This window comes from Nuphar pumila, chromosome 4 (assembly GCF_984573655.1).
Source record: "Nuphar pumila chromosome 4, dmNupPumi1.hap1.1, whole genome shotgun sequence".
Classification (NCBI taxonomy): Eukaryota; Viridiplantae; Streptophyta; class Magnoliopsida; order Nymphaeales; family Nymphaeaceae; genus Nuphar; species Nuphar pumila.
This window is the reverse complement of record NC_143252.1, coordinates 9,412,020-9,433,630: the sequence shown is the minus strand read 5'-3', so window position 1 is coordinate 9,433,630 and position 21,611 is coordinate 9,412,020. Positions and strand designations below refer to the sequence as shown.

At 35.2% G+C, this 21,611-nt stretch overlaps 1 protein-coding gene across 1 annotated transcript; it reads left to right on the top strand.

Moving 5' to 3' along the window:
• The first annotated feature begins 10,407 nt into the window (after window positions 1-10,407).
• On the top strand, window positions 10,408-19,543 carry LOC149839303 (serine/threonine-protein phosphatase PP1-like). Its single transcript, XM_090002445.1, has 4 exons — window positions 10,408-10,762; window positions 13,337-13,896; window positions 13,965-14,168; window positions 19,148-19,543. Exons 1-4 carry the CDS (start codon window positions 10,591-10,593, stop codon window positions 19,169-19,171), a joined length of 960 nt encoding a protein of 319 aa, XP_089858571.1. The 5' UTR covers window positions 10,408-10,590; the 3' UTR covers window positions 19,172-19,543.
• Window positions 19,544-21,611: the final 2,068 nt, after the last annotated feature.

Sequence of the window (21,611 nt, the reverse complement as noted above, 5' to 3'; positions counted from 1 at the left end):
GGTTATGGGACCTCATATTTGTTGGAACGCCATTAAGAGGTCAGGTTGTCCATGAATTTCACTTTTCGAAATATGGAGATGAAATATCAATGAAGATGTACCTTATGGAAGGAAGTTTCATCATCATATGGGTTGTGACCAATACTTCAAGAAATTGCAAAAGCTGACTAGGGCAGATGCAAGTATATTTTTTTGTTAACATGTCATACGTGTTTTGAAGTAATGTAATATAAGACTAACCATGAATGAAACTTCATTATATAAGTAAAGTGGTGCCCCTATAAAAAATGTGAGTGAGGAGGAGGGGAACTAGATTGTTGTGCAAGCAAAGGCTATGACGAGAAAAGACATTTAGTTGCACAACATGAATAAAGTGGATCATCAAATAACCAACCGAGTGGTTCGATAATTTGGCTATATTCAACAATGAACCAATCGCCTTTGCGCAGTTAGCAAAATTGCACCGATGTCAATCAAGGATAAGTCAAAGGATTACCCCCTATTACAATTGGAACTTGCAGACTGGTGCGAGGGTGGCTAAGGCATCTGCTTATCTGCCGTGGTAGTTGTCGGTGATGAAGATTATATAGTTTCTCATCATGATATAGACAATCCATCTGAAAGGAGAGTCAAGAAAGAGGAGGAGGGAAAGGAGGAAGAGAAGGAAGAGGTGGAGAGGGACTGTGGCCAAAAGCATAGAAAAATTGAAGTAGATTCAATACTTAGTTGGCTCTTGCTCTGACAGAGATTAGACAACTGAATGATACGCTTGCAGTAAAGGAGGCCAAAATCAGTGTGCTGAAGGAAACACTTGTTGTAATGTCTTTAACCATTATATAATATCAAGTTGCAATAATAGAAACTACGCTAACGTGAATAAGCAGCTACAAGCACAGTTGAGAGATCTATAGCAATGATTTTTGTTTTGGATTATTTTGTAAATCATTCAAATGAAGTTGTAATTGATTATGTTTTTAACAGTTTAACTAGTTTGTATACCAAGTTTTGAGGTTCAAGTTTAAAAGAAATTTCCCAGTTTGTTTATACAAAGTTATTACATTTTTTATGTGAAGTAACTCAAGTATTTGTGAGGTTTTGAGGTTTGAGTTTAAAAAAAAATTCACAAATTTTTATTCGAAGTTATTATATTTTTTATGCAAAGTAAATCAGGTATTTGGGCAGTTTGTCTGTCCAAGTTTAAAAGAAAGTTCACAGATTTATTATGTGAAGTTATTACATTTTTTATGCGAAGTAACTCAAGTATTTGCAAGGTTTTAAGGTTTGAGTTTAATTTTTTTTTTATAGTTTGTTTATGCAAAGTTATTATATTTTTTATGCGAAGTAACTCAAGTATTTACAAGGTTTTGATGTTCGAGTTTAAAAGAAAATTCATAATTTTTTTATGCAAAATTATTATATTTTTATGTAAAGTAACTCAGATATTTACGCAGTTTGTCGGTTAGAGTTTAAAAGAAAGTTCACAGATTTATTATACAAAGTTATTACATTTTTATATAAAGTAATTCAAGTATTTGTGAGGTTTTGAGGTTTGAGTTCAAAAGAAATTTTGCAGTTTGTTTATGCGAAGTAATTATATTTTTTCTGCAAAGTAACTCAAGTATTTGCGAGGCTTTGGGGTTCGAGATTAAAAAAAAATCACAAATTTTTTATGCTAAGTAACTCAAGTATTTACGCAGTTTATCGGTTCGAGTTTAAAAGAAAGTTCATGGATTTATTATGCAAAGTTATTAATTTTTTATGCGAAGTAACTCAAGTATTTGCGAGGTTTTAAGGTTCGAGTTGAAAAAAAATTATAGTTTATTTATACGAAGTTATTACATTTTTTATGTGAAGTAACTCAAGTATTTGCGATGTTTTGAGGTTTGGGTTTAAAAGAAAATTTATAAATTTCTTAGGTGAAGTAACTTCGGTATTTATATAGTTTGTCAGTTTGAATTTGAAAGAAATTTCGCAAATTTTTTATGTGCATTTTTTAATTTTTTTATTCAAGTAGCTCAAGTATTTGCGAGGTTTTAAGGTTCGAGTTTAAAAAAAATTACGAGAATTTAAAAAATATCATAAAATCTATCAAATTTAAATTTAAAACATCATCCAAAAATTAAATGGCATCCATTCATTTGCTGTTCAATTTATTTCGATATCTCTTTCTGAAAATATTATCAAATTCACCCCACAGTTCATCATTATCCTCCTCCTTAGTCGTTAGTTTTTTTTTTTTAACGTTGCCGCTCCCTTTTGTATAAATGTTATTATCGGAGCTTCAATTTTCACTTCCTTTACCTTTGCCGTCCGTGGAACTTTCTTTAGCACTGCCTTTGCCATCAGCTGAGTGTGTTTTTTTAGCAATGCCAATAGCCCTACCTTTCCTGCAAGATGCGCTATTGTGGTTCCCGTTGCCTTTTTCTCTTTGATCATTGCCTTTTCTGCTTCGGCTACCTTTGCCAACTCAAATTGCCTAACTTGCTTGTAGTAAGCAATCATTTATTTTCTATCGTTCATGATATTAGCTTGACAAAAAGGGTTATGTTTATTATAAAAACAAGTACCAACCTTCCGATGCTTATTACAAAAAAGAACATTTAAACACATACCAGGGTGAAATTCTCCCATGCTCTCTGCCCCAAGAGTGACATGTAGGCGATAACAAAAAGACCACAATATTTCCGGTAACAATCATAATCCAAGTCAACATGTAAAAAAAGTAATTGAATCAACAAACATATAAGCAAAGTACTTGTTATGTTGCCGAGGGATATCATCTGTAAATGTGACTGTTTAATCAGTGAAACAATCGTAGCCCATACATCCTATAAAAAATAACCCTACAACAAAACATTAAACATGTTAAACCTACTGAGTATGAGAAAACAATCTTATTATTGTTAACTAGGTAACAACAACTTACTATGCTAATGACATTATCTACTGCTTATATTATGGTGTAAAGTGAATTGTACAACGTAAAGTCCTTCATCTTTAGGTCCATTTGCCAAAGAACTCAATGATTGTTATTCCAGTTGACATGAAATAAGAGCTGCAAAATAAATCAAGATTAAAAAATAACTTGGGCACCCAAAATTTAAGTTTAAAAATTACACAACAATGTTATAAACAGATACCCTGTCAACTTCAAACCAAATGTACGACAATGATTCATCATCCAAACATGTAATTGCCCTCTCTTCATGCCTGAGAGTTATGAGCAATTCTTGTGACCAATCAACACATACAAGTTAGTTTTTTGATTTTCAGTAGTAATTCAACATAAACAAAAGGTTGCACTTACTTACAAAGAAATAATGAATAAAATAAATCGACTTTAGCAGATTTTCTCCCTTTCTCATGAGGTGACTATGTTTTAGTTGAAGTCTTTCTATGAATCTTGTTAAATGATACATGTGTGGTACATCCATATTATATTCAAATGAGTACGCATACAAAAGAACAAACAAACGAATATGCAAACTTCATGCTTATATCACTTACCATCCAAATTTCTTCATCAAAATTATTTTTTTTCCTTGCCAGTCTCTTGCACATCTTTTACCTCAGGCATAACGATTGGCGTTGGGGATAGGGCTTTGTAAGGTTAACATCCATCACGTCTCCCTTTCTCATTTATTGTCCTTGTATTCACTGTGAACTACCTAAGATATACACATGACACATAAGACATTGGAGTTGTTCATTAACAAAGAATACATAAATACAAAGAAATTATTCACAATCCTTAAGTATTTCCTTACGTAGTTGTTCATACAACTAAGATGCCTCTGCATTAAAGAGTGTCAATTTTGCTTTTGCAAAAGAGAACTCATCTATCGAGAACCTAGTAAACCCTAAACATTAGCATATAAACCTAAAATATTTCTAAAGTCCAACAAATGCTCACAAAAATCACATAATATACCAATGTTTGGGCTTCTGAGAGGTCATTTGTGCATTATTGGTGGGATGCAGATAACTAGAACTGGGGTGCCCAAGTGGTTCCATATCCTCTCTAGTGATCATCCGTTGATATGTAACGCCCAAAATTTTTAACCATAATTATTGTTCAAATATTAAAATTTTGAGACCATTTTTTTTATAAGTAAATCAGATCTTATAATGCAGAAACAATTTAAAAAAATGGTTAAGACTTTGGGCGAGGTTACACTAAAGATAATAATCAAAACAAAATATACAAGATATACACATTTCAAACAACGTACAATATAAGACTGAAATATGAAGAGTTTTAATTTTATTTCAAATCATAGTATAAAAACAATAGTTCAGTCTCTACATGATCAAGTACTTAAAACAAAATATCATGTCTACCAAGATCGTAAGGTAAGAGTGGGCCCTCGATGATGCAGCTCGACCAGTCATTCGCTCCAACTACTCATTATCCTTTACCTGCATTACCTATCCCATATAAAACAGGGTCAGACTCGCTAAAGTCTGGTAGAGCAACCTAAACTCAAACTTAAAGAAAACATATTAAGCATTTAAATGTAAAGACATGATATATTATTCATCAATCATCCAATGATATACAAGGGAACAACATCCTATGAGTCATTCATTTCATTCGAACATAAAGCAATTAAAAGTATTCCACCACTTAATATTCTATTCAACCTTAACTCACCTCATAAAGCATAATCCTTATGCATTCAAGACATACAAGTCATCACACACACACACACACACACACACACATACACACACATATATATATATATATATATATATATATATATATATATATATATATATTCCTTTAAAATATTTATATCATTGCATTATTTTCATATGCATTCATAATTCTTATAAATAACAGGTCAAATCATATTTGACTATTCTAGCGTAAAACACACACACATATTTTCTAAGTAAATCAGTTAGATATTCATGATACACATCAATCATGATACATATGTGTGATATATTCAAACAAGACAATCATAATCCAATCATTTGCAACAAAACTATATAGGCATGATGTGTCATTCACCTAATAAGTTAACTTAGTCAATTATAAGCATGATGTGCCATTCACTTATATGCTAATATAAGCATCACAATCATAACCTCATATCAAGATCTAAAATCAATAAGGATTTGATTCTGACATCTGAGTTTAATATATAATCATGCTATAATAAAAAAGTTAAATCTATAGATTCATAACTGACTATCTAAATCAATTTAGAATATCATCACCATTTATCACAATATTTCATTTATTCATAATAATGATTTACAAGATCCATGTTGGATCATTTGATCTGGGAAATGTGCGAACTCACAAGGAGTTACCGCCCTAAACGGATGGTCAGTCTGGTATTGGATAATGCATTTTCTCATAAAAATATATCATCTTCGTGAGCTACCCGCTCTTGGACGATACACTTCCTCGCAAAGACTTACTGCTTTAGTCAGATTATCAGATTTGGTCATGCACACCCTCACAGAGAATCTTTTGGGAACAATTCTTCAACGGATACCATATCCAGTGAAAATCATTGTGACACATGCATAAATACAATTGACCACTCTTAAGATTGATAACCACCATCACGGGCACAAACATGTATGCAATCAATATGCATCACATCATATATCACTTTATATGATATTTAAATCATAAAATCACACATTTGACCAATAAGGTTCCATGAACTATAGTTCACTATTGAACATAAACATTTATCACATGCATTAATAATTTCACATCACGTGAAATTTAAATTATATCATACAGAAGCATATTATCTTATACATCATATCATCACCACTAGAAACATTATATTTCGTAAATTGAACCTCGAAGCATGCATAAACAAACATGAGTTCTATGCATGCATACACGAACATGCACATTTCATAATACAAAGCAATTAAACCTCAACATACGTAGTTCTTACGTAATTTGAGTTATGCACACATGATTCAAGTCATATATACATTTTTTACTACATGAATCAATATATCACCTTAGATATAATTGCATAAAAAAAATACGTCGAAATCTTATTGACCATCTCAACGTACATTATACACATATGTTTCTCAAGCAAAAAAGACATACAAGCCCAAAACAATTTATAACATTCACATGCATTCTTCCATAAGAATAAATGCATCCATCATGTGCAGATTCATGTAAACACACAAAACAATGTAGTATGCATAAACCAATGTATGATGGTACACATTGAGTACATATTATACATTCATAAGTGCACGGTTATTCAAACCCACACACAGATGTACCTACAATAAACATACTCCATATTCTGCTAACTACAATCATGACAAGCATGATCTCCGAACTATAATCACAAGAGTCCTAGATATCCACAAGTAAGTAAAATGTGTGAGCATGAAGGTATTGCATACAATAAAATAAATTATTGTGGGATGTATTTGCACCACATACTTACCACAGGTATTTACCCGATTTGTATTTCGTATTGCATTGCATTCAATGCACACTGACTTATAGTCGTTTTGATACTTAGCGTAAGTATCACATTTTTGGTATTTCTTATACTCAAATGAGTTAAACATATAGGCAACCATAGCACCCCTAGATATCTACGACTACGTGTGTGTATGCACATAACGAGGTTGAAACAAAATATAAGCAATTAAGCATACATAACAACCCTAGATATCCACAACAATGTGTGGTGTGTGCACATAATTTATATTTGCGATTAAATTAAAAATTTAATGCCATATCACACGATTATATGAATAATGCCTAAACATGCTCTCTACAAGTTCAGTTGAGGTACCTTACCTTAATAATGTGAAGAATAATGAATCAAACCCAAAAGACCGAGGGGTTTCGAAGTCCGCAAAGACCGCTACCCAAGCAATACAACAAACCCGTTGTGTGCGATCGCAAATGCCAAAAACTCAAAAAATGCTATTTATACCAAGATTAACAAAAAATGACAAATTACCCTATAAACCATTACTAAGAGCCACATAACACACAAATACACTCCAATAATTTATAAACTCTATAAAAAATATATTTAAATGTAATTTATATATAAATAGTGATTTATAACTCAAAATGGTTCTATAAATGCAAATTATGCCCTGATTGGCCAGAAATGAACAAATAAACATGTAATATATCAATAAATGAAATTAAAAAACTAGAAACACATTTTTAATTTAGAGATAAAAAATGAGTTCTTTATTTATTAATAATTCTTTAAAATTATGGGTTTTACATGATAGACACCCTCAATTGTTTGTGGAGGTTCTTGATTGTCTGCAGGTCTAACATCTATATTCCTAATCGGTTCAGACAGCTGCATGTTCTCCACTTGTACAACATTACTATCATTTATTATTTGGGACAATTGTGTGTTTGATTCATTAACATTATTCACTGTTTGGAACAATTTGATGTGCAGAAACACACTGGCCTCAATAGATTGTTCTAAATCCCTTTCAACTGCTTCTTGTTGCACTATGAGAACCATTAAGTAAATGTTCCCACTAAATAACATTCTTTTTACATCATTATCGTCAAAAACATCGACCCAACCTAGTTCATAACCTATGGACAATGAATATGTATACCAGACGCTAATTAACTCTTCACTAAGTTATGTTTTTTGAGACAATCTAGCCACTAAGTCATCAAAGCTAATATTTTTGGGGACCATTAAAGATCTCCAACTATGATCATTAGCAACACGATATTTGGAGAATAAAATACATACAACAACCATTATGTAAAACTAATTACCCACATTAACACCTTGTGCACAATCAACCCAAGCCCCATTACACATACACGAAAAATAAAAATTCATATAATAATGGACAAGTATCTTCAAAGAAGTGAAAATATTAATTTTTATGAGATAAAGTATCTTTAAAGCAAATACAGATATTCAAAACAAACATATTATATTCTTAAAAAAAAAACCCTAAACTATATGTGCGGAGGAGATTTTGGGGTATATAGGTTGAGAACCATAAAGAACTCACATTTCGATTTAACAAGAAAAGTTGATAGAAAGAATGTCGTAGCCTCGTCGGAATCACAGAAAAAGTTGTCGAAGATAAGAAAAACTTAAAAATTATGTAAAGGGGATTTTGGGGACTATAGGTTGGGGACCATGAAGAACCCTAGATTTTGTTTTTAATAGAAAGCAAAAATTTTGACATGCTGGTACTGGGTCAAAAATAACCCTATACAAAAATAACCTTGATCCAGACTCAGTACCAACATATCAAATGCAAAAAAAGGTACACTTTTTAAATTTTAAAAGACATTTACAAATTTTTTATACAATATTATTTCAGTTTTTATGCGAAGTAAGCCAATTATTTGCATAGTTTTTTAGTTTGTGTTCAAATTTTTTTTTATAATTTTTTTATGCAAATTTAAGAAGTTTTTATGCAAAGTAACTTAAGTATTTGCGATGTTTGGAAGTTGAAGTTTAAAAGAAAGTTTGCTCACACATATTTTATACGAGGTAACTCAAGTATTTGTGAAGTTTGTCAGTTCGAGTTAAAAAAAAATTCACAGATTTTTTTATACGATGTTATTACATTTTTTATGCGAGGTAACTCAATTACTTGCGATGTTTGTTGGTTAGAGTTAGATTTTTTTTTTTGCAGATATTTTATGTGATGTTATTACATTTTTTATACAAGGTAATTCAAATATTTATGATGTTTGTCGGTTCGAGTTAAAAAGAAATTTCATAAATTTTTTATGCAATATTATTACATATTTTATGTGAGATAACTCAAGTATTTGTGATGTTTGTTGGTTTGAGTTAAAAAAATCATAGTTTTTTATGCGAGGTAACTCAAGTATTGTGATGTTTGTTGGTTCAAGTTAAAAAAGATTTTATAGATTTGTTATTAGATATTATTATATTTTTTATGCAAGCTAACTCAAGTATTTACGATGTTTATCTGTTTGAGTTAAAAAAAATCTGCAGGTTTTTTATGTGAATTTAAGATTTTTTTATGTGAAGTAAATCAAGTATTTGTGGTGTTTGTCGTTTTAGTTTAAAAGAAAATTGGCTTAAACTTATTTTATATAAATTTGATAAATTTTTAATGCATGTTAACTCAGGTATTTGTGAGATTGGAGTTTTCAATAAAGACTAAGAGAATTCGCATATAAAAGAAATTTGCACCGAAAATGATAGGTACGAGAGCTAAAAAAAAGTCATAAAATAATAATATTGCGATTTTGTATAGCAGATGAATTTGACAATTTTAAAGGCGTTTCAAGAACGTGTTATTTTTGGTGGACTATCATTTTTAGATTTAGATATTTGGGCAAGTTTGGGTTAAAATTTGGATCTATTATGATATGGATTGTACTTAATTTGTTTTCACACCTAATACGTGGCAAACAGACTATATGAGATCTGATGGACTTAAAAAGGTTTGGATATAATATTCTAAAATTGATCCATTTAATAATAACAGGTTCCACTTGAAGTGTACTTGTCGAGCCATGCATAAGTGGGGCCCAATAATGGGTCCCACTTGAATCATGCTTGCCAAAACTTGGGCTGTTGGACAATGGGGTTTAGGTGGCGTCTCACTCAAACCTAACTCGGACAACAGACTTAGAGGCTCACTAAGTTGACTCAGACTCAGTTGATCCTGAGACAAGAGCCAAATAGACTTTGCAAACTTTGGCAAGACTCAACGGCCTCCTCGGGCTTCACCGAGCCTAGAAAGAACTACTTTGGTCAGATGGAACCGAATTGAGTCTCACTAAGATCCCAACTTATCCAAGTACAGCCCATCCGAGTTTTGCCTAGTCAAAACTTGAAGCTTTGCCTGGAAATGGTCTTTTAGTAGGAAGACCAAGCACTGAGTCTGGCTTAGACAAACTATATCCTTCTATCATGGATGGTCACTCAACTAAGCGGGTCCAAAATTCCAGGCTGACATGAGCTACGTTCTACATGGCTCGGTCTGCCTGGGGTACGTCATCTGAAACTTCGATATTTGACCACGCTCACTTAGTCATTAGCTACTCATAGTCTTAGACTACGACTGGATTGGGTCCATAGACCGAATCGATCAAAACGTTGACCAGGCAATCACAGAACAGGGACAAGACCGTTAATTTAAAAAAAAATTAAGGATATTTTGGGAAATTTACGCTTTATCTGTTTTAATAAAAATCCAGTCGTAACGTTGACAGGAGGGCAGTAACAGGGGTGTTCTCGTTATTTTAAAAAAATCCCAAGGCTATCTGTGGGAATTTGTGTTTTCAACTTTAACCTTTAAGTTTTAACTCCCAAGTAAAATCCGTTAAATACATCCTAGGGGCGACGTGAAATTGACTTTGAAAAATCAAAAAGAGGATTTTTTTTTCTTTTGTTTTTTTTCCGGATTTCTTCCTCTTTCTCCTTCGACTCTTCTGATAAAGGCAGCCATGGATTCTCCACCGAGTCGACTTGGGAATATCGATTCCGGAATTGGGTTTCCTTCTTGTTGTTGCTCTTCTTGATTCTCTCTTCGGAAAGCTTTTCCTTCTTCGTGTTTGGTTGTGGCGTTTGGCAGGGAAAAATGGACGTTATCGACGATATCATCGGTCGACTGGCGAAGCCGAGCCGGGCGAAGTTGGGAAAGCAGGTGAGGCTCTCGGAGGAGGAAATCCGGATGCTCTGCTTGATATCGAAGCAAGTCTTCCTCGCTCAGCCCAACCTCCTCGAACTCTCGGCACCCATCAAAGTCTGCGGTTAGTTTCTGGGTTTTTTTGGGGGGTCATTTTCTTGGTCGAATTTGATTAGTTGTGTGGTTCGGATGGGTCTTTTTGTGGACATTATGATGTGGCTTTCGGTTGGTTTTGAATGGTTTTAGTGCTTTGTGTTTGATTTTGGAATTTGGAGCCGGTTCTGTTCCTTTTGATTGAATGTGCTTCTTGATTCTTTTGGGCGTTAAATTCTCCTTGTTTTTATGCTTTGACGGTGGTTAATGTGTGAGAGTTGGTTTTTCGAATTGGGTGATGAGTTTTTTTAGTGAATAATTTGGTGTACTTGAAAGTAATTGCTGAATCTAGACTTGGTTCTTTTTCTTTTGTTGGAGTTAAGTTGTTTGATTACTTGGATGGTCTTTCTTGGCACTCAAATTCTTTTGCAATTAATGCTTTGCGGTTTGGTTATGATTGTTGTTACTATTTTGGGTACTTGATGGAATCCCTTTTAATTGTGATATTATTCTGTTTGCAATCATGTTTTTGTATTTTGATGTTTACTGATTCCTTTATATGAGACTTGCAGCACGGTTTGTTCCTAGATGTCCAAAAATCGGTTATTCCTGTGCGTTCCTTTCTGATGTACCTGAAAAAGGAAGCTAATGTTCCTATGTAGTTCGTGGAGTCTTGTAGACTTTAAATGGTTGGCGTACTTTTGTTAGGATCCTACTAGAGAATGAGCCATTATTTCTTCTGATTATGTTTTCTGTCAAGATTCATGGTAAGAATAATGCATAATAACTTGTTCATTCTGATCTTGCATGAGTATGGTCCAATGTCGTAGCCCTTATGCATGATTTTTTGGGGCAAACCGCAGCAAGGAAATCTGATTATCTATTAGTATAATCTTGCATGTAGTTGCTTTAATCAATGCCACAATGTGATTTGGGGTTGCATTTCAAGGAGGTTCTTGTCTTGTGAGTCTTCTGTAATATCGCCATCTCATTCGCCAGACAAATTCTTAGATAGTTGTCAAACTTTCCGATTTTAAGTAGCACATTACTTTGGAGAAGCGAATCCATCATTGTTATACCCTTGCGAGAGTTTCCTATTTGATTTTGCGGATTCTTGTTTCCATTCATGGTGTGAGGAAGTATGTACAGGCTTTCATTATGGTTATTCCTAGAAAAGAAGCGGAATTTAGATAGCATAAGCTGGGTAATTGTGCCCTAATCCACAGCACAATTTCCATATTACCTCCCCTTGTTGGGATAAGCAGGTGCATCCAATCACTACACAAGCTGTGCTTCATGCTCTGTGGCAGCAGTAATATCTGAGATGAAGCACACATATTCTACAGGAATTATATATTGGAAATTTGTCTCTCATTGCAAATGCCATTGGAAATTTTTGGGTTCATCTGGTGAAAAAGATTGTCTATATGAACTTTTAGGTTCAGTAAGTATTTCTGTATTCTCAAGGCTTCACCCAAGACCATGAGGACTCCTTGAGCAAATGCAGATCTAAAGGCCAAATACAAGGATTATAAGGGTTAATTCACACTCATATTTTCAAATTTACAATGGAAGTCTGCTGGGATCGTTGTATTCCATCCCACATGGGCTCCATGTCCTGCCCAAAATGGGATGCTCTGTGATGCAAACACAACCTTACTGTTTATCATGGAACAGCTTTAAAATTGTCCATAGTATGGGTGTTATGGACCATGAATGGATGAGCAAATCCTCCAGAAAACTCTCCTTTGAGGTCCATTGTGACAATAAGACCTAGCGTAGACTCCAACTCACAAAATATTGTCATAGGTTCATAACTATGCACGAGAATGCACAAGATGCAACTGGCATAATAGATGCTAAACAGAATATCTTGAAATTGATTGTGTGTTGCATGTGTCTGTACATGCGCTGCTAGGGCTGGTAAATGAGCTGAGCTTGGGATGTTCAGGCTTGGCTCGTTAAGGGTATACCTCGGGCTTGGCTTGTGAGCTCATCACGAGCCGAGTCAAGCCTGAGCTCATTGCAAGCCGATTACAAGATGGCTTGTTTTCTAAAAAAACTGTTTTAAGTGTTTTTAAAGCTTGGTAATATTATAAAAAATGTAATATATGTACAATACATGTATAAAACATATATAATGTGCATATTATGTATATAATATATTTTATAATGCATAAAGTATATAATGTATACATGTATAATATGTAAAACGAGCCTATAAGAGCCGAGCTTGCCATGTTTGTGCTTGACTCGTTTACCTAAACAAGCTAGCTCATAGCTTGGCTTGCCGAGCTCAATCTCCGAGCCTAGCCGAGCAGTGAGCTGCTCGTCGTTTTCCAGCCCTATGCGCTGCGCAGGTGTGCATGCACATTTGTACTGGGAGGGGCATGGATGTTTATTATGGGCAATATTGTTGTGGTTTTATTATTATTTTTCCATCATTTCTTTTGGGCCTTTAACATGAGTTGTGTTCTTCTGCTTGAGTGAGGAAAGGAAGAAATTCTATAGAATTCTTTCTGCTTGTTGTTACACTAAGTTATGAATGCATTCCTCTAGTTAATTAGTTCCGTCCTTGCTTTGTTTAATTGCTTCTTTATTACAGGTGATATACATGGGCAATACCATGACCTATTAAGATTGTTTGAATTGGGTGGCTTCCCACCTACTGCAAATTATCTATTTCTTGGAGACTATGTTGATCGTGGAAAACAGAGCTTGGAGACAATATGTTTGCTTCTGGCATATAAAATTAGGTATCCAAATAATTTATTTCTCTTGAGAGGAAACCATGAATGCTCAAAAATAAACAGAATATATGGTTTCTATGATGAGTGCAAAAGGAGATTTAATGTTCGACTCTGGAAGATATTCACAGACTGCTTTAATTGCTTGCCTGTTGCTGCCCTCATAGAACATAAGATTCTTTGCATGCACGGAGGTCTTTCCCAAGAGTTAGATAGTCTGAGCCAGATAAACAACATTGAGCGGCCAACCGATGTACCTGATGCAGGTCTCCTTTGTGACCTGCTTTGGTCTGATCCAAATCCTGAAATTCAAGGGTGGGGAGAGAGCGATAGAGGTGTATCTTCCTCATTTGGAGCTGATGTTGTTGCCGACTTTTTGCAAAAGAATGACTTAGAACTCATATGCCGTGCTCATCAGGTCAGTGAACATCTTGTTGATTATTGCCTGTATCATTTGGAATGTTTTGTAATTTCTTGATTTTTCAGGTGGTGGAGGATGGATATGAGTTCTTTGGGAAAAGGAAACTAGTAACCATATTTTCAGCACCAAACTATTGTGGGGAGTTTGACAATGCTGGGGCTTTTTTAAGTGTTGATGGATCCTTAATCTGTTCATTCCAAATTCTGAGACCACTTGAGACAAGACCTGCACTTAGCAATTCTGTTCCATTACCAAAAACACCTAAGAAGGTATAACCTTTAAATTCTGAAAAAAAAACCATTATTTTGATTTTGTCAAGGATAGACTGGAGAGGCTTTTTTATTCATGTGTGCATGGATGCATATCAAGAATGTGATGATATTCAGATTAATGAGAACAAGTTTGCACATCTCCACCTTAGTTTATGCTTTGCCAGAATCATCTACTAGCCAGCCCATCTGTCCTTGTGCATGATGTAGGAGATGTGATCAAATTGTAAGTGCAACTTTCTTATGCATTCCCAGGCACATGCACATGAAGGAGAGAGTTTCTAGACTCGACATTGCATAACCTAGCAATCACTCTTGAAGTGATGCTCACTAGCATAAGTACGGAATGTGTATTTTTGGCTCTCATGTTTGCATATTTGCACAAATATGAACTAGTGCATACATTTAAAATTAAAGCTGCAAGGTAGTTTGTGTTTATAAAGATCATTCTTACCAGTCACCTGTATCGTTAAAGGTAATTTCTCAGTGAGGGTATTTCTCGGAGAGATTTACAAAAGTTGACAAATCTTAGAAAAATCTTAGGGGTTTAAAAAATTAAAAAAATATAAATAACAACCAAAAAGCTAAGAAAATAATATTTTGCATTAATTTTCTTTCAAAAATATAAAGAAACATGTTTTAAAGGTTTTAAAATATAAAAAAACAAAAAAATAGGAAATGCAAACTTAAAATTAAAAAAAAAGAAATTTTCTCAAAAAATATCACGATATTTTGTTTTTGGCGATAATTTGAAAATATCTCTATATATTCTTGATATTATTGGCTACCTTGAAACAACCGATAATATCACGATATTTTCAAAATATTGGTATCAGTGACTGATTCTTACATACATGCAGGTGTATTGTTAACTATGTCACATGGGTGCGGGTGAAACACGGGTGCGGCGCAATTTTAAAATTTTTGGACACGGGGACTCGGTTATATATATATATTAAATATATATATATAATTATATATATATATATATAACAATAAATTAACACAAAGATTATAAATTTTACAGCAAAAATAAAAAAATAATTCTTAACAACATAAACTTACCAAAATATAACACATAAAAAAGCTTGTGAGTGTGATAAACAACAAAACTTATCATAAATCTGCCTCGTCGTCTGAATTAGAGGGAAGAACAAGATCAAGGTAGTCCATGTTGAGAGTATGCAAATCATGTTCTCCCTCCAAGTCAAAATCTTCTGGATCTACATCCCAATACTTGGATGGTCCACAATTGCATCAAAAAATGACTATATTAGTATCTAACTTCAAACTTTGAATACAAATATTTAAATACGAACTTTGAATACAAAAGAAAAAAAGTACCTATACTCTTTTTTGGTGCGGCGAGAAATTAATCGTAGAGTAGAGTGAACATAAACCAAATCTTCTGCTCTTTTACTAGTGAGTTTGTTTCTTTTAATGTTGTGAATTTGAGCATATGTACTCCAATTTCTTTCACAACACGATGATGTAGAAGGTTGAAAAAACAACTTCATTGCAAGACGTTTCAGATTTGGTGTCTTTGATCCATATGTTACTCACCAATTAAGGGGATCTTCCTCGTCCCTTGCCATGAGTGCTGCTAAAGAATCAAATCTCCCAGTAGAAAACATTTCAAACTCACTATTTACAACCTTAAACATGTAAGGATAATTAAAAAGTCTTCCCAAACATATTCTATTTCTTGATATCTTAGGATCTTCATTTGGAGAAATACGACCAACACCTGCTGTCAACCATTTTTTTGCATAGTATTTTGGATTGAGAGAGTGTACCATGCAATGCAAAGGTGTATTGCTTTTATCCCATCTTCTACTAAAACTGAATATACATGATTGTAAAATTCTGAATCATCAAGTGCAACATCTTTCTTCTCATGTTTAAAAATGATACTTTGAACTTTTTCAATCATATTGTCCCACATTTCATAAATTCTATGAAGCATGAGTACATCTCTGTCAACTTCTCTCAATATTTTTCAAATAGGCTCTGCAAATTCAGCAAAATATGTAATTTTATCCCACCAAAAATCATCATAGATGCATTTTTTGATAGCTTGAGCCTTGACATCATCTTCAATACGATAAAAATCCCAATCTTGATCAACCACCATCATCATCAATGCATTCTTGAGTTGCTTAATTCTTTTCATCATAACAATAAGAGAAACAAAACGAGTTTCAACAACTTTCAGTAACTTGAGATCAGAATTCCTATTAAATATAGAAAGGGCATGATGATGGTTTACAACAAAATTTTTAATATTTTGAACATCATGCTCTATTTCCTCAATTCATAAATACATTTCACGTGCATGTGCATCATCTTTTGATGGATTGCATATAATCTTAAGTGCCAAATTTAAACTGTGTACTGCACAAGGAGTCCAAAAAATATGTGAATATATATCTTCACTTGCCAAATTCATTCCTGTACGACTGCAAACTAGAACATTGTCAATAATGATTTACACCATACTTTCTTCACCCACTTCTTTTATCACTTCGACAAATAATCTCTTTAAATATTCAGCATCTTTATACTCCCCAGATACGTCAACAGTCTTCAAAAAGATTGACCCATTAAGTGAGTAAGCAATGAAGTTTATCAATGGTCGCCTTTGTATATCAGTCCACCCATCAGAAACAATAGACACTCCATATCGTTTCCATGCAAATTTTTGGGTCTCTAACAAGTCTTCATTTCTATTTTTTTCCTCTGCAAGAACGACTGTTTTTAGTTTTTCTGAACTAGGAGGCACATAGCCACTCAAATTACAATTAGCCAAAGATGTAATCATATCTTTCCAGTATGAACTTCTAGCTACAGTAAAGGGAATTGAGCTTGAGTAAAAGAATCGACCAATCTTTTTATCAATTTCTGCTCTTGCCATGTTTTTGAATGACACTTGTATTGTTTTATTGCTTTCCATCTTTCTTTTCTTCAAAAACTCTTCTTGTACATCACTAGCAATAGAAAAAGGCAGATTAATCGGAATCGCTTCTCATTTATGCAATTTTCTTCTTTTCAGCTTTCTCTTGTTCTTTCTTTAATTGTTTTAACAAGTCTTTGTCAACCTCAGAACATGCCCTAATTCCTTGACCACAAATATGCAAAAGATGTTCTTTCACACGCGTATAAGAACCCGTGAAAGCAATCTTACATAGATTACAATGAACCTGCACATTCACACTACCACCACTAGCTTTTATCCCTTTTGTCACAAGCCTTCAAAGTGGTTGAGAAACTTCTAATTCAGCGTTAGAACTTGAACCAAGTATATTACTCGCCATTATATCTGAAAAGTAAAATCTGAAAAGAAAATACGTAAATAAAATAAAGTTAATAAACACTTCAAAAAAATAGTAACAGGAGCTCCACCCCTCTCACTCTGTGCCGCAGCTGTGCACATCAAAAAGCGCATGCTGCGGCCTACCAAACCGCATGTCCAAGCCCTTTAGGAAGATGCACAAGGAACCTTGCAGTTGATCTGTTAACACCGAGTAGGGACACGATTCTGCTGCGGCAAAGGAAAAGCAAACACAGAGACCCTAAAAGGCACCAGTTTGGCAAGAACGAGGCAGGGGGTGATGAGTTGTGGAGCCTGATTCAGATTTTTGCCCTTACAGGAAGGGGGGTTCGGGGGCTCCCCCCGGTGCGGGTCCCTACCTGAACACATATCCGAGGCAGGGGGCAGCCCCCCTGCCGGAAAATACATTTGATGCAGGGGAGCCCCCTGTCGAAAAATAAAGTATGGCAGGGGGCGGGGGCCTCCGCCCCCTGTCGGAAAAAAAGAACGAGGTAGGGGACGGAGCCCCTTGCCGGAAAATAAAGTATGGCAGGGGCCTCTGCCCCCTACCGAAAAAAAAGAACGAGGCAGGGGGCTCTGCCCCTTACCGAAAAATAAGAACGAGGCAGGGGGCGGTAAGAACGAGGCAGGGGGCAGCCCCCTGCCGGAAAACAAGAAGGAGGAAGGGGGAGCCCCCTGCCGGACGAAGAGGAAGAAAAACGGAAGAGGGAGGAGGCATACCTGAGACCGGTGGCTGGCGTCGCCTGCGGCTACGGTCGTCGGGGTCTGGGTCGCCGGCGTGACTGCAGGGGATGAAAATCGGACGGCTGGGGGGAGGCAAAGATCGAAAGGGTAAGCCCCTCCCCCTGTCGTAAACCCCTCTTTAGGGTTCGGCCCCGATGCAGGTAACATTTTGGATCTGGGTCGGGTTCGGATCCAGACCTGACTCAGATCCAAATTGAGTTTGAAAATGGACCTTTATAGACTCGGTCAAAGTTGACCGAGTCTATAAAGTGGACGGACTCGGCCTAGGTGCATTGGCCGAGTTCGACACCTATTGACCGAGTCCGCCCCGTGTCCGAAGCCGCACCCATGTCGACGCGGGTGTGTCGCCTCCCCAGCCGAGTCCGTGGTTAACATATTGGTATTGAAACAATCACATATTGAAGTGCTGGTAGTGTACTTTTAATCTAGCTGGAAATACCTTCGCATATTCTGACATTTACTAAAACCAGTAATGCTGTAGGTGATTCTTTTGATGGATCTCACATTCACCATGCACATTGTCATATTTGTACTGTATAATTATCTGGTTCTCATTTGTTTCTTTGTCTGCCTCTTGATAATGCATTATTGCACCATTTGAGTTACTATTATAGTAATTGTACCATAAGGTAGCATTTGATATGCAGGGATCTGCTGAGACTATTGTGTCCCATCCCTCATGGGCTCCACGTCCCATGTCAAATGCTAGACTCTTACGTCCTGCGCAAAATGGGATGCAAGAGTTCCTTGCATGCCATTTTGGCAGGATGTGTCCTGATGCAAGAGTAGCTGGATGAGTGCATTCCGCTACCTTAAGGTGGATATATCTGCTTGTGCTTAGCTGTATGCATGAGTTCAAGAGTTTTTTTCTTTTTCCTCATTTTTTCTTCCTTGGCATGTGCAGGTTAGCAAAGGGGGAAAAGTATGAGTTTATCTCCATATATTCTTCCTGGCCAAATAAATCTCATGAAGTCTTTCATTTTGTTGGGATTTATGAGATTACACCGAAATTCTTCTCCAGGCAAAGTCTAGAAGTGGGGGTGACGTCCAATGCTTGTGTTGCTCAATCTTCAATTGCCTATATTTTATTGCTTAGTTGTGATTGCTGATGATTTTATGATATGTCAAATAATGATTTTATAATTCTCTTGTAGAGTATTAGTGGATGTCTGTCATGTTCTCATAAATGAGTAAGCCTTTGATGAATTTTTAGCATAACCAAAGTCTTTGCGTTCTCTTGTGGACTTATGTAAACATTGCATATCTTCAGCTTGTACTGCTTGTTCGGTATCTGTTCAACATAACTAGTGTCTATTGTTTAATTAGATTTTAAGTGCACCTCTCGAACTGATAAACTTTTCTGAAACAGGCAAGAAACTTTTTTCTAAGGCCACGGTTTGGAAGTGAAAAAATATCTCATGTGAAATGGAAATTTTATATATGAGATATTCTCATATGGTTTCTTTTGTTCGTGTGACACACGTGAGAGAGAGAGAGAGAGAGAGAGAGAGAGAGAGAGAGAGAGAGGGAGGGCAGCTTGTCATATGAAACTTTTCTCCGTATCTAGAGACTTAAAAAAAATTCATATGAAAAACTTTCTCTTGTTTGGAATAATTGGACATACTGTACCTTTTTCTTCTCAAATCAAATTTTTCCTATCATTTTCCCACTTTCAAATGTTCCCTAGTGGACAAATTGTGGCGACGCTCCATCCTTGCAGTGGCCCTTCATCAGTTATTTTGTTTAGTATCCATGATGTGTAGAATCTTTCTGATGATTGTATGCCTCAATGATGATCACAAAGCTTCTACAGGTTCTGTAAATTGTCTCAAGGGCGCAATAAGCCATGAAAATTTGCAGCATTTGGTATAAGTATTTTCTCCCTTCTTTTCATTGTATAAGGATCATGCAATAGAGAGTTCATTTATCTCGTAAGTAGTTCTCTCTTGTATTTTGCTTCTGCGTTCATGTGTTTTGCTTTCCAATTTAAAGCTCTCCCATCTATTTGTGTGCGACTTTGGGATTCTGCTTCCAAAAGATCATGAATATGGAATGCAAAGTCTTGGTGTTCTAAAACAATTAAAGTCTAAAATAAGGCGTGGGTTTTTCTAATTTGATCAGTTTTCCAAGTCTTTCTCCCGCTGCTTTTTGTTTTTGTGACTTTTTTCCTACTTTACAAGGTGTTGCACACCTGCAAGAAGTAGGTTTTTTCGTGAGAAACCCGCTCTCCCACTGGAACCTGCTTCTCCATGGGCGAGGTGTTACACCGTTTTCATATGAAAACAGGGATTTCACATTAAAGATGTGGGCTCCACCACATCTTTCCCGTGGGAGTGTTTGTTTCACCGACTGTGGGAAAGTGATCCACATTTATGCGAAGCTGGACATGTTTCCCACGTTCTAAGGTTAAAGGAGACCTTTTAACGTTCTTGAAGAGGAAATTCCATTGTATGTTGTCATAACCGAGGGGTCTCAGTTCGAATCTTGCCTATGAGAAAAACCGTTCACTGTTTTCCCATGTATGAGAAAAAAAATCTGAAAAAATAAACGTACTGCACCTGAAAATAATTGTATTTCACAGGGTGGCTGCAAGATATCGCATTTCTCTTATAATCACCCACCCGATTTTTGTTGAATTCTGACGATTTTACCCTTTTGCTAAAATGTGATTTAGCGAAACTCGACTTTGCCAGCGAAACTGAGATTCACCTTACATCCAAATAGCGTAGCTCAAAATTTTTAGCAAAACTCGACTTTTGCCAAGGAAACTAAGAATCACCAATATATCAAAATAGCGAAACTCAATTTATGACTACTTTTCTTTCACTTCACTCTCATCATCCCTATCACCACTACCATAATCATTACTACCACCATTTTTCCACAATTATCACTATATCACCATTGCCATCATTATGATTATCATTACTAGTGTAAGTTTTATGAAATAGATTTTTTTAAAAGACAATTTTGATGAAAACAATTTATGCAAGTCAGACATCAAATATTAAAAACCGGCTCGCACGAGTAGTGGAGTTTGGGTCGATCTCAAGGAATGAGAGAAACACTTTGTATTCCACAAAAAACTAATATACTCTTTATTGTCTTGAAAAATAAAAGAATTACTTAATTAATTAACTAAGAGTACGACCTTATGCGGAGAGCTTAAATAAATAAAAATAATTAAGTGGCCTTATTACAAACCCAATGAATCAAATAAATAAAATAAATTCTAAGCTAAAAAGAAAAGAAAAAGGTCTTCAATATTTGAACTTTAAGTCTTTTAATATTCTTTTATATTATGAGGGCTCTCTAAGGGACTCGAAGGGCCTTTTAGAGACCTCAGAGGGCTCTTTAGGGGCTCGTTT